The sequence below is a fragment of the Otolemur garnettii genome, unplaced genomic scaffold (genome assembly GCF_000181295.1).
Source record: "Otolemur garnettii isolate 467f Iridium unplaced genomic scaffold, OtoGar3 scaffold00063, whole genome shotgun sequence".
Classification (NCBI taxonomy): Eukaryota; Metazoa; Chordata; class Mammalia; order Primates; family Galagidae; genus Otolemur; species Otolemur garnettii.
Window position 1 is genome coordinate 10,145,479 of NW_003852458.1, and position 12,712 is coordinate 10,158,190.

At 42.3% G+C, this 12,712-nt stretch overlaps 1 protein-coding gene and 1 pseudogene across 1 annotated transcript in view; both read left to right on the top strand.

The window, feature by feature from the left end:
- Nucleotides 1-6,910: 6,910 nt before the first annotated feature.
- The window catches only part of NIM1K (NIM1 serine/threonine protein kinase), a 23,865-nt gene continuing 18,063 nt past the window's right edge, over nucleotides 6,911-12,712 (top strand). The window contains exon 1 of the mRNA XM_003792961.2: nucleotides 6,911-7,923. Within this exon, the coding sequence (XP_003793009.1) occupies nucleotides 7,632-7,923 (292 nt within the window). The 5' untranslated portion in view covers nucleotides 6,911-7,631. The remainder of the gene's footprint in view (nucleotides 7,924-12,712) is intronic.
- Nucleotides 12,460-12,712, top strand: part of LOC105887286 — a 2,532-nt pseudogene continuing 2,279 nt past the window's right edge.

Consider the following 12,712-nt stretch of genomic DNA (forward strand, 5'->3'; position numbering starts at 1 on the left):
CTGGCGCCCTAGCAGCTGAGCTACAGGTACCGCACCTATTTGCTTCTTTTTCAACATGATGTAGCTTGATGTTTTGGGACATTGATAGAAAACAGTCAAAATGTATACAACTTTTAGCAATCCCACAACCTGTACCCAGGATTTCTATTTCCAGATAGCTAAGAAAAATCTTTAGAAAAAAATTCTACAAAGTAAAAAATGAGTATTCATACACCTATAGGGATATACAGTCAAACAGGATATATCTTTTCTGTTAGGTTTTTTGTTTAAATTCTACCTGCATGTCTGAAAATCCAGGGTTTTGTTGTTTTTTTTTTTCTGATTCATCACATTTTTTTTCAAGACATGGGATCTCACTCGGTCACTGGAGTGCAGTGGTGTGATCACAACTTGCTGCAGCCTTGAACTCTGCGCTCCAGGCATCCTCCTGCCTCAGCCTCTTAAGTAGCTGGGACTCCAGGCATGTTCCACTACACCCAGCTAATTTTTCTAATGTTTATAGAGCTAGGGTCTTGCTGTGTTGCCTGGGCTGGTCTTGAACTCCTGGGCTCAACAGTCCTGCTAACTCTGCTTCTCAAAGTGCAAGGGTCACAGACTTGTGCCTCTGTGCCCAGCCCCATTCATCACTATTTCTGAAATTTCTTAGATGAGTTGGCAACTCAGGTACAATGGAAATCATATTGTTTACTTTTTTGGTAGTACAGTTGTGTAACTAGAAATTCTAATTATTAGAGATTGGGCTTTCTGAATTGATTATCCTGTTTTCTTGTCTTCTATATTGTTTCTCTCTTCTGGATTTTCTTCCCCACAAATTCTTCAATTAAATTCTTCAATTAAATTCTTTAATTTCTGAGAGAGCTCTTTCTTGTGTGTTGTTTCTTATTTATTTTTTAGCATTTTGTTCTGATGTGGATGCAATACTTATGTTTTGCCTTCTGCTTCCTTATTACTCTGTTTCCTGCAAGTTTCTTTTTGTTCAGGTAGTTGCTGCTCTGACTGGTGGATGTGGTTTCTTTCTTTCATGCTGGAGCCTTTCCTCCCGTGTCTGGTGCCTCCTGACTGTGCAGTCCTTCCCAGTGGTTCTCAACCTTCCTAATGCCACCTAATGCTGCAACCCTTTCATATAGTTCCTCATGTTGTGGTGACCCCCAACCATTAAATTATTTTTATTGTTCCTTCACAACTGTAATTTTTCTACTGTTATGAATCATAATGCAAATATCTGATATACAGGATGTATTTTTATTGTTACAAAGGGGTCACGACCCACAGGTTGAGAACTGCTGCTTCAGCAAGGAAAGGCACTACAATGTGATTTGAAGCTCCCTGTATGTGCACAAATCTGGCAGCTGGAGACTGTGTAGTAGGTAGGTGGTTGGGTGGCTTTTTTGTTGGGGTCTTTTCTCTTGTGCTAGTCGATCCACAAAAGAAATCCCCTGCCTGGAGGCTTATAGGCTTGTTTCCCTCTTTTCTGGAAACTACAGGTGCAGGGAGAAGAGGATCTGAGGGATTCTATCGCTCAGAGTTTTACCTAATCCTCTCTCTTGTGCTTTGTGTTCCCAAGCTGGGCTGCAAGTGGGGTGCGAAAAGTAACAGCCTGGCTAAAGGAGGGAAAGTGTGCGTGCTCTCACTGCTCCACCTTCAAATAATTTCCTTGCTTTTGTCCTCCTTCCCTCCAATTAAGGTAGTTGGTCTCTTCCTGTTTGAAGTCTTTATGAGGACAAGGAAAGATAGATCTCATTGGCATACCCTTATATAAAATTTGGCTTGTGGTTTTCTCCACCATCTTTTCCAAGGTGCTTCCCGCTCCTCAATTTTCTTTCTCGCTCCCCCCAAATGTATTCCATTTCCACCTGCTGCTATCTCCTCTTTTCTCATTATACTTGTGGGCTTATTCCTTTCTCCTATTTTGTCATTTTGAGGGTTTCTGCAAGAAAGTAGAGATACATTAAAGGATTAAATTTTCTATGTTTCTGGCTTGGTGCCCATAGTTCAGTGGTTAGGGTGCCGGCCACATACACTGGGGCTGGCAGGTTCGAACCTGGCCCAGGCCTGCTAAAGAATGATGACAGCTGCAACCAAAAAAAACTCCAGCCAGGCGTTGTGGTAGTCTCAAAAAAATGAATAAATAAATAAATTCTCTGTATTTCACCAAAAGTCCCTCACTATCTTTTTATTTTAAAAGCAACCTATTAGATACTAGATAATCAGGTGTGGTAATTTCCCTGTATAATCAAAAGTAAGCAAACTCATGAACTCTGTGAGGTGGCAACACATTACATGATTTTAATTGTTTTCTTTTAAAAGGTAAATGCATGCACATGGAAAAATATATATAAATCATGTTTTTAAAAAAGCCGTGAAAAGTACACCCTCTCCACTCCAGTACCCAGTCCAGCAATTTTCCTCCCCAGGTGCCTGTTTCTCAGCCATTCTCTCCCCTCACCATAGTACTGTATGCACATTCTTCCCACCTCTTAACAGTATATCTTAAAGACTGTAATTCATTCCTTTTCACAAGTACATAGTAACCCATTATATGTTTGTACATGTGTGTATGTATTATAATTTACTTAACCAGTTCCACACTGATAAACATTTATTTCCTTCTTTTTTTGTTTCATTCTCTTGCCTCAGCCTCCCAAGCAGCTGGGACAAAAGGTCCCCAATACAATGCCTGGCTACTTTTTAGAGATGGGGGTCTCACACTTGCTCAGGCTGGTCTAGAACTAGTGAGCTCAGGCAATCCACCCACCTCAGGCTCCCAGAGTGCTAGGATTACAGTGTGAGCCATCACACCCAGCCTATTTACTTATTTAATTTTGTAGAGACAGGGACTCACTTTGTCCCCCAAGCTGGAGTGGTATGCCATGATCACATCTCATTGCAGCCTCAAACTCTTGGGCTCAAGCAATACTCTTGTCTCAGCCTCCTGAGTAGCTGGAACTTCAGGTGTGTGCCGCCACATGCAGTTAATTTTTCTTATTTTTTTTTTTCTTTTAGAAATGGGGTCTTGCTATGTTGCCCAGACTAGTCTCAAACGCCCACCTTCAAATGATCTTCCCTCCTCAGCCTTCCAAAGTGCTCAGATTATAGATGTGAGCCACCTGGTAGGCATTTGAACAGTTTCTTGGTTTTTGCAACAAAACAACGCAGCTATGAATATTGTTCATCCATCTTTATGTAGAAATACACACAGCTTTGTGCATGTATGAAAGAAATTCTAGAAGTAGAATCAGTGAGGCAAAGGACACATACACTTATAATTTACTAGCTATAGCCAAACTGCCCTCCAAGTAGTTGAACCTATTTATACTTTGAGTAACTATGAATGAGAGTCTTGTTTCCCCACACCATCTCTCACTCACCAGTGCGTTATCAAACAATTGTTTGCTTCACTCTGAATCTCACAGTAATTAAAATAGAAAAAAAAATTTTGTTGTTCCCAAATTTAATATGTGAAAACTCTAATTTTAGTGTAGTGTTTAAGGGCTATAAAGTGAGATTGAGGCTATAAGTGAAATTGAGCATCTTTTTATATCTTATAGAACCATTTATATTTTCTGTGATGTGTTTACTCATTCTTTATCTTTTGGGGATATTATCCTTTACTCTTTTTGGATAGTAGAATATTTCTCATTATTTCATAACATTCTTTCTTTATTCAGAAAATTAGCCCTGTGTCTATCACATATCTTGGAAAGTTTTCCCTACCAGTTTATCATCTGATTGATTTTGTCTATTTGCTTATGACACTTTTTGGCAAACTGAAAGTTACAATTTTATGTGGTCAAATTCATGTTTCCTTTTTTGCAATTTTGGGCTGGGGCCGGGTTTGAACCCACCACCTCAGGTATATGGGGCCAATGCCCTACTCCTTTGAGCCACAGGTGCCACCCAAATTCACGTTTTCTTTTATGGCTATCTCTGAAATCATAAAAAAAAGTTCTGATTTTCTTCTGCTATGTTATGATTTTTTAAATTTTACATTTACTTAGGTAATTTATTTGGAATTTGTTTTGAGGTAGAAGTGAGACAGTGGTCCAGTTTTTTCCCCAGCTGGCTTGGTAGCTGTCAATTGTACGTTAGCCTTCATACAAACCACAGCAAAATTTGCAAAAGTGTGAAAATGTCTTCATTTGATATAAACAGAAGGTTACTTGTCTCCTTGACTGTTAAGACCAGACAAATGACTCAAGACCATTTTGCAAGAAATTTAATTTGTGGGTGTAATCCAAGACCTGGCCACAGTTGGCAATCGTGTCTGATCCCAGCATGTCAAATTGAAGGAGGAAGAGAGGAATTCCTGAGAGACGCCTGAAGTCTAGAACCACACTGGAAATCCAAAGGCCTGAGTAAAGTTCAAGATACAGAAACCAAATCAGGAGAACTGGGGAACCAGGGAAGCAAAGAACAAATCCTGGACCAACAGGTGGGGTGGAGGGGACACAGGTGCAGAGCGAAGCATGAGGCCTGAGCACTTGGAGAGAGCTGGTCCTTTTGAAGGGGCCAGGTTGGAGAAGATTTGCATTTCTAAACAGCCCCTTGCAGTAATTCTTATTGGGGTGATGGACTTCAGACTAAGCTTTCACCTCCACAAGATGGTGGAGCAAGGAATCCTAATAGCTAGTAAATTGTAGCCTAGGCCTTAGAAATGTGGACCAAAATAAGCTTTCTGAGATAATTAAATATTGGGATTAGCTTAAAAATAAAATTATTTACCTAAATGATTTATTAACTCATACCTCCATGTAATGGTAATTGGTAAGCTAGTACCAATTCTTCTTCAAACACTTTCATTGAGTAATGCCAGGCATCTGCATAGAACTCTGCATGACAGAGAGAAGAATAAAGCCTCCAGGTGCTTATCTAGTTGGGGTACAATCAGATCAGAGACAAGGACAGCACAGTGGTCAGGACACAGCTGGGAAGTTCTTCATAGCATCTGGTATAACACAAGGTGATCAATTGCATCGTGTTGAAATCCTTTTTCTCTTTTTGCATAGGTTAAACTGACGTTTCTTTTGGAATGATGATTACTGCTACTTCACGTCTAGTTTCTCATAAGCGTCACGATGTCTTTCTGACAGAAATCTGAGGAGATCTAATGCCACTTGGCCTTCAGGGAGATTCTTAACCTGAGGTCTAGGGAGGAATAGGTTTCATAGTGTCCTTGAGCCTCTTAAAATTGGATGTGGATTGTGTGGGTTTGCTTTTTCTCTAGGTATAGGCTCACAGATTTCATTAGCATCTCAGGAGGAGGGCTCAGTAGCATGCTTGTAGTTACACATACCGTTACTTTGGAAGGATTGCTTGAGTTGGAGGTTAACCTGGGCAATATAGTGAGACACCCCCCTCCCATCTCAAAAACAAAACAAGAATCTCAAAGAAGGCTATAACCCAGGACGGTTAAAAATCAGTGACTCAGATTTTCCTTACCCTAATTAAAGGTCTTCTATCTTAAAGAAGGATGTTTTATAAAACATCCTAATCTGTCTCTAACCTAGACATGTGTTTAGTTACTTCCACCTGGCCCGTGTTAAGCCTCTGTCTTTCATCCTCCTTTTATTAAATAGTCTCCTCTCTCCCCTTCCAAAAACAGGGATAGTAATGGGCATCAGCCTCCTCCTTACTTCACTTATTTATGATTATTTGGCAACCCCATATAGGTGACCCTATTATTAATTGTAAAAATGGGAAGTGGTGCGGTGCCCATAGCACAGTGGTTATGGCACCACCCACATGCACTGAGGGTGGTGGGTTCGAACTCTGCCTGGGCCAGCTAAACAACAAGGACAACTACAACAAAAAAATAGCCAGGCATGGTGGTGGGCACCTGTAGTCCCAGCTACATGGGAGTCTGAAGCAAGAGAATCGCTTAAGCCCAAGAGTTGGAGGTTGCTGTGAGCTATGATGCCACAGCACTCTACTGAGGATGACATAGTGAAACTCTGTCTCAAAATAAATAAATAAATAAATATATATGTGACATCCTCAAGCAAAGTTGGAAATCCACATTTCCAAGATAATCTCTCATGCCTTTGGTCAAGTTTTTGGTTCAGAACTTTCAAGTTCAAAAATCCAGTTCAAATCACATTTATTTAGTGGACACTTTCTAATTGGAGGATGTCATACTCCATGTGGTGGGAGAGGGCAACAGAACAGGATAGACAATGAATTAAACCCAGTTCCTACTTTCATGTTAATGACACATTTGGAAAATAGATGAAATGCCGTGTGAATTGGAGAGAAGAGACTATTTCGTACTGGAGAATACAGAAGAAAAGTCCAAAAGACATTGTCGCAGGCTAGTATTTCTTATCATTGACAGTGGTGTAGTCTTGTTTATCCTCCATTTCCACATCTTCAAAATAAGGTGCCGGGCCCAGAAGCTGACAACCAGAAAAAAAATTCAAAAATAAGCATAGGAGAAAAATTAGCCTTTTATCATAGAATGACAAAGAAAAAGTAGAAGCAACTAGTAGAAGAAAAGTTGTACAAGAACATAACTCAGTAAGGGAGATACAATATTATTAATTGAATAAATATAAGAGAAATTGAAAGCTAACACTAATAGAGAATATTGTCATCATTGCTGTCATATCATTCATTGCTTTCTAAACCTGGCTTTTTAAGTAACCCAAGGCAATATGCATATTTTCCTAAATTTTAAGAAATAAAGAAGTTTTGCAAGAAATTTGTACAGACTGTAGGGTTTTCTAAAATGTAGATAGAGGGGTGTTTTTTTTTTCTTCTTACTAAATCATGATCAAGCATCTGCTGTTGATACACACATAGGAGTCATACCTGCAATGTGTGGAGTGCTTTTAGATCAATGCTCACAAAGCAGGTTCATGTTCATTATAAATCCTGCACAGTGCATTAGCATGGCTAATAATTTTCTTCCTCTGTATTCTTAGGATGAACCAAGACCTGCCAAACTTTTGAGACAGCTCACGGCTTAAAGGAAGGCTCATCTAAATAAAGGCCGGCTAAAGTGACATTGCAGGGATTTAATCCTTCTCTGGCTGCCCGTGTGACCAGAGGGCTGGTTTGCAAGTTTCTTCTTTCCTGGGGTCCAGCTTATTAGGTCTCCAGGGCAGCAGAACAGCAAGAGAAGCGCAAAATGAAGGTCAGAGATAAGCACCGGAGACAGGGACTTGGGGGGCTCTCGGGGGCTTTTACACACCAGAGTGCAAGATCCCCGGGACATCAAGGGAAATAGCAAACTGGAGCCTTTGACCTGGGTACAGCCACCTACCCCAGAGCATCAGACTACACGTTGTCGCCCGAAAATTCCTGGAATCCCATAGGGAAGGGGCTGTGGTAACTGGATGTGTGCCTCATTGCACGGTTTGAGCGGCAGGTTCAACGTAGGGGAAGGTGGGAAACGTCTCGAGTGAGGCAAGGGAGGAGAGCGGCTTGGGGCTGGGCCGGCCGGACCTGGCTGCCGCGCTCGCCCGGTGCGTCTCGCTGAAGCCCAGAGGGAGGCTGCTCCAGCTGTCGCGGACTCCGCGCGCTGGCTGTCCTCGGCTCGCACCCCGCAGCCACCGGGCCCCCTGCGCCCCTCTGCAACCTGCCCTCGACCCCTGGCTCCTGGCTGACATGGAGACGTGAGCCTGCGGGGGACGATGACTGCAGTGTGCGCGAATGGAGGCGGCCTGGTGAACCCCCACTACGCCAGGTGGGACCGGCGCGACAGCGTGGAAAGTGGCTGTCAGACGGAGTGCAGCAAGGAGGGTGAGGAGGGAGAGCCCCAGCAGCTGACGCCCTTCGAGAAGCTGACTCAGGACATGTCCCAAGATGAGAAGGTGATGAGGGACATCACGCTGGGGAAACGCATAGGCTTCTACCGAATTCGAGGGGAAATCGGAAGTGGAAACTTTTCCCAAGTCAAGCTCGGAATTCACTCCCTAACCAAAGGTAGGATCTGACTTCCTGAGGGTCATTCCGTGTGGAATCCGCGCCTAGTGTGGGGGCGGGATTGGGGGCTGGGCCAGGGAAACAAGTAAAGTGACCTCAGCTGAGCCCCTGCCAGCCTGAGTTCTTTGCCAGCTGCCTTCCGAGGTCAACCCAGTTAATTTAATAAAGAAAGAGATCAGTCTCTTTATTTCCAGTTTGCAGTAGGGAAACTGAGGTCCAGAGAAGTCGAATGTGGCTTCAGTAGTTCTATCTTCTCCAGTGATGCCTTCGGAAGCAAAGTGGAATGTGGCTTGTTTCCAAGGTAACTCGTATCCTGAGCCCATACTTAGAGCTTCTATATACAGGGTGGCCATAAAGTTCGTGTGCAATTTAAAATAATGTGTGATTTTAAAAATGCACACAAACTTTAAGGCCGCCTTGTATATATTTGAGTGTCAGTAACAATAGCACCCAAGAGACCTCCCAGGGCCATTCTGACTAGCAGGGTCCAGTTTCCCCTTGTAACCAGAGGCTGCTACTTCTATAATACTTGGGAGAAAGGGATTTGATCTTTCAGGATCTTTCCTTCTTGGGTCTGCCTGTCCTCGTTCTCACTGTTGGGAGGCTCCTCACTCCACACTTGCTTGGCTACCAGTCTCTCCAGGATTCTTCTGGCCTCAGGGAAGAAATATATGGAGAGCCCAGCACCCCTTTGCAGCTCCAGGTACTTGCACTTCCCCAAGGTACCTCTACTTAGCTGAAGCCTGGAGATTGTTATAAGAATTACAGGACAGAAAAAGAACTCAACATAATTTAGCAAGTTCCTAAAGCCCATAGGCTCTACCCTTGCCCGAGAATCCCTTCCTGATAGGATCTCTGCTTGGACTCAGCCTGCTACCATATATCTAGGTCTCTTTTTATATTAGAGTTGTCTTTTGTTTTCTTTTCTTCTTCAACTCACAATCCCATGCTCCTCCAATCCCTGAGCTGGGCCCTACACACATGCACACATACATGCACTGCCCTTCTTGGCCCACTCTGCCCACATGTACGCTTCCTAGCCCCTGGAGTTCCAAAGCCCCTTCCATCTTACTCTGAAGCCTGAGTGTCTGGGTTCATGTCTTCATGTCTTGGCTTCTCTACTTATTTACCTGCGTTCGTTAAAATACTTCTCTGAGCCTCAGATTCTTCATTTATAAAACATAGCCAATAACATAAGGTGTCATAAGGGATAATGAGCAGGTGCTCAATGAATGTTAGTTATTGGCATTATTTTGCAGAGTTGCTTTTAGCCGTGTCTTGCCTTTGTACATCAAAGATCAATTAAATTGGGTGGCGCCTGTGGCTCAAGGAGTAGGGTGCCAGCCCCATATGCTGCAGGTAGTGGGTTCAAGCCCAACCCCAGCCAAAAACTGCCAAAAAAAATCAATTAAATTGTTTTTATCAACAAAAATTCTCATCCATCTCCACACACAAACTGAGATCAATTCAGCTGCCTTTCCCAACACCATGGTTTTGAATTCTAACTGCACATCAGAGTTACTTGGGGGAATTTTAAAAACCAAAATCAATGCCCAGAATCTACCTCCAGAGCTATAATTGGTCTGGAGTTGGACTAGACAGGGATATCATTTGAAAACTCTCCAGGTGATTCTAATGGATTCTAATACAGAACTAACACTTGCCTACAGCAGTTTGCATATACAGCAGTTACCTTTTAAAATAGCAAAATGTTGCTATTTGTCACAAATGGATAACCCAGGTATCATTTATATTTTAAAATCAATTATGAGGTATTGTGTCAGGTTTCCATGCTACATTTAATGTTAAAATTTCATTTTCCTGGTTCAGCGCCTGTGGCTCAAGTGTCTAAGGCGCCAGCCACATACACCTAAGGTGGCTGGTTCAAATCCAGCCTGGGCCCACCAAACAACAATGATGGCTGCAACCAAAAAATAGCTGGGCGTTGTGGCGGGCGCCTGTGTCCCAGCTACTTGGGAGGCTGAGGTAAGAGACTCGCCTGAGCCCAGGAGTTGGATGTTGCTGTGAGCTGTGATGCCACGGTACTCTACCCAGGGGGACAGCTTGAGGCTCTGTCTCAAAAAAAAATTTTTTTTTCATTTCCCTTGGGATAATATTCATTTTTTATAATTCATTTAGGCCAATAATAAGTACTAAATTAGGGCAGTGCCTGTGACTCAGTAGGCAGGTCGCCAGCCCCATATACCGAGGGTGGTGGATTCAAACACTGCCCCAGCCAAATTGCAACAAAAAATAGCTGGGTGTTGTGGCAAGTGTCTAATCCCAGCTACTTGGGAGGCTAAGGCAAGAGAATCACCTAAGCCCAGGAGTTGGAGGTTGCTGTGAGCTGTGACACCACAGCACTCTACTGAGAGTGACGACTCTGTCTCAAAAATAAAAAAAAAAAGAAGTACTAAATTAGGCCTTACGGGTGGATATAAAGATGAAATAGATACAATCTCCATCCTCAAGGATAAGTGAGAAGAAAACAATACAAATGAATACCGTACAAGAAAGAATTTGAAAAATCATAGAGGAAAAAAGCTGTGGGTTTAATGGAAGAAGAGAGACTCTTCCACTTTAGGAATACTGAGTAAGCCTTTAAGTAGGGATATAATATGAGCTATACCTCAAAGAGGACTAGGATTTTGGATAGGTAGTAATTATAGGACAGAATGGGGCTTGGAGGTTAGCTAGGAGAAGACAATGAGCAAAAGTCAGGAGTTTGAGACCAGCCTGAGCAAGAACAAGCCCTCATCTCTACTAAAAGTAGAAAAAAAACTAGCCAGGCATCATGGTTGGGTATCTGTGCTCCCAGCTACTCAGGAGGCTGAGGCAGGAGGATTGCTTGAGCCCAAGAGTTTGAGGTTGCTGTGCTATGATGATGCCATGTCACTCTACCCAGGGCTACAGAGTAAGACTCTGCTTCCAAAAAAAGGGAAAAAAAATAGTGAGTAAAAGCATACATTTGGATGGCATCTGTGGCTCAAAAGGGTAGGGCACCGGCCCCATATGCCGGAGGTGGTGGGTTCAAACCCAGCCCTGGCCAAAAAGAAAAAAAAAACATACATGTGGGGAAATCATATCTAATATAATTTCTCCAAACACTAGAAGAGGTAGAAGAAAGAACTGAAAAACTAAGTTGAGGCTGAATCGTGGTGAACTTCGAATGTTGGCCTAAGGAGCTTGGATTATTTTTCTTAATAATGAAGAATCAATAACAAAGATATATGTACCAGAATGTTTATAGCAGCACAATTCATAATTGCTAAGTCATGGAAGAAGCCCAAGTGCCCATCGACCCACGAATGGATAAATAAATTGTGGTATATGTACATCATGGGCTATTATGTAGCCTTAAAGAAAGATGGAGACTTTACCTCTTTCATGTTTACATGGATGGAGCTGGAACATATTCTTCTTAGCAAAGTATCTCAAGAAGAAAAAGTATCCAATGTACTCTGTCTTACTATGAAACCAATTTATATCTTTCTTATATAACCCAATTATTGCCTGAGAAGAAAGAGAAAGGGGAGGAGGGGCGGGAGGAGGATGGGTGGAGGGAGAGTAACTGGTGGGACCACACCTACCGTGCATCTTACAAGGGTACATGTGAAATTTACTAGGTGTAGGATATCAATGTCTTAACACAATAACTAAGAACATGCCATGAAGGCTATGTTGACAAGTTTGATGAAACCATTTCAGATTGTGTGTAAAACTAGCACATTGTACCCCATAATTGCATTAATGTACACAGCTATGATTTAATAAAAAAAAATGAAGAATCATCAGGATTTTTGTGATTAAAACAGGGATTTTGGCAGATTAACCCAATAGTAGGGAGAATAAAGATTGGGAAGAGAGATACAGGAGGCAGGCAGATGTCAGGACGTGATGATGATAGTTTGACTAGGAAGAGAAGATGCTGAGTTAGGATGGTGGCCGTCAAAATGGAAAAGAGGAACTGGGTTACCAAAGAGAAGAATCTGGTATTGGTGTGTTAGAGTTCTCCAGAGAAACCAATATGTGTAGATATATGGGGGTAGGGAGTGAGAAGGAGAGGGAGAGATATTTAACAAGTGGTGTAGTTCTAGTCCAAAAGCCAAGAAGAGCCAGTGTTTCAGTTTGATTCTAAAGGCTGAAGAAGGCCAATGTCCCAGCTTAAAGCAGTCATGCAAAAGAAACTTCCTCTCATTCAGTACTTTTGTTCTGTGCACGGTTTCAACTGCTTGGGTGAGGACATTGGGGAGGACAATCTGCTTTACTCAGTCTACTATTTAATGTGAATTTCTTCTAGAAACATCTTCACAGACACACTCAGAAAAACGTTTGACCAAATATCTGGGCAGCACATGGCCCAGTCAAAGAGCAAACAAAATTAACCATCACGGTTAGTAATTGTTGGATATAAAATGGAAGATGAAAAGATGGACAAAGGCAACAAACTTGTCTTACTTGACTATGTGAACCAAAAGAAGAGTGATTCCTTTAATAGAAGTAGGAAAAGCATAAAGAGCAGATTTGGGAGGGAAAATGATAAGTGAAAACATTGACATCCTGGAGGAGCTGTCTACTGGGTATGCTCCATCAATGGCAGGAGTACGAGGTCAGACAGGGGTCTACATTGAAATGATCATGAAATTGATGGCAACCACCAAGGGGGATGGTGGAGAAGAGTGATGAGTACCCTTTTTATGCCTAAATACTATTTTACATCCTAGTTGGCATTTTATGTATGTGGAAGCAGGCATATGTTTACGGAGTGGTTTTAAGTATGGCAATGGGA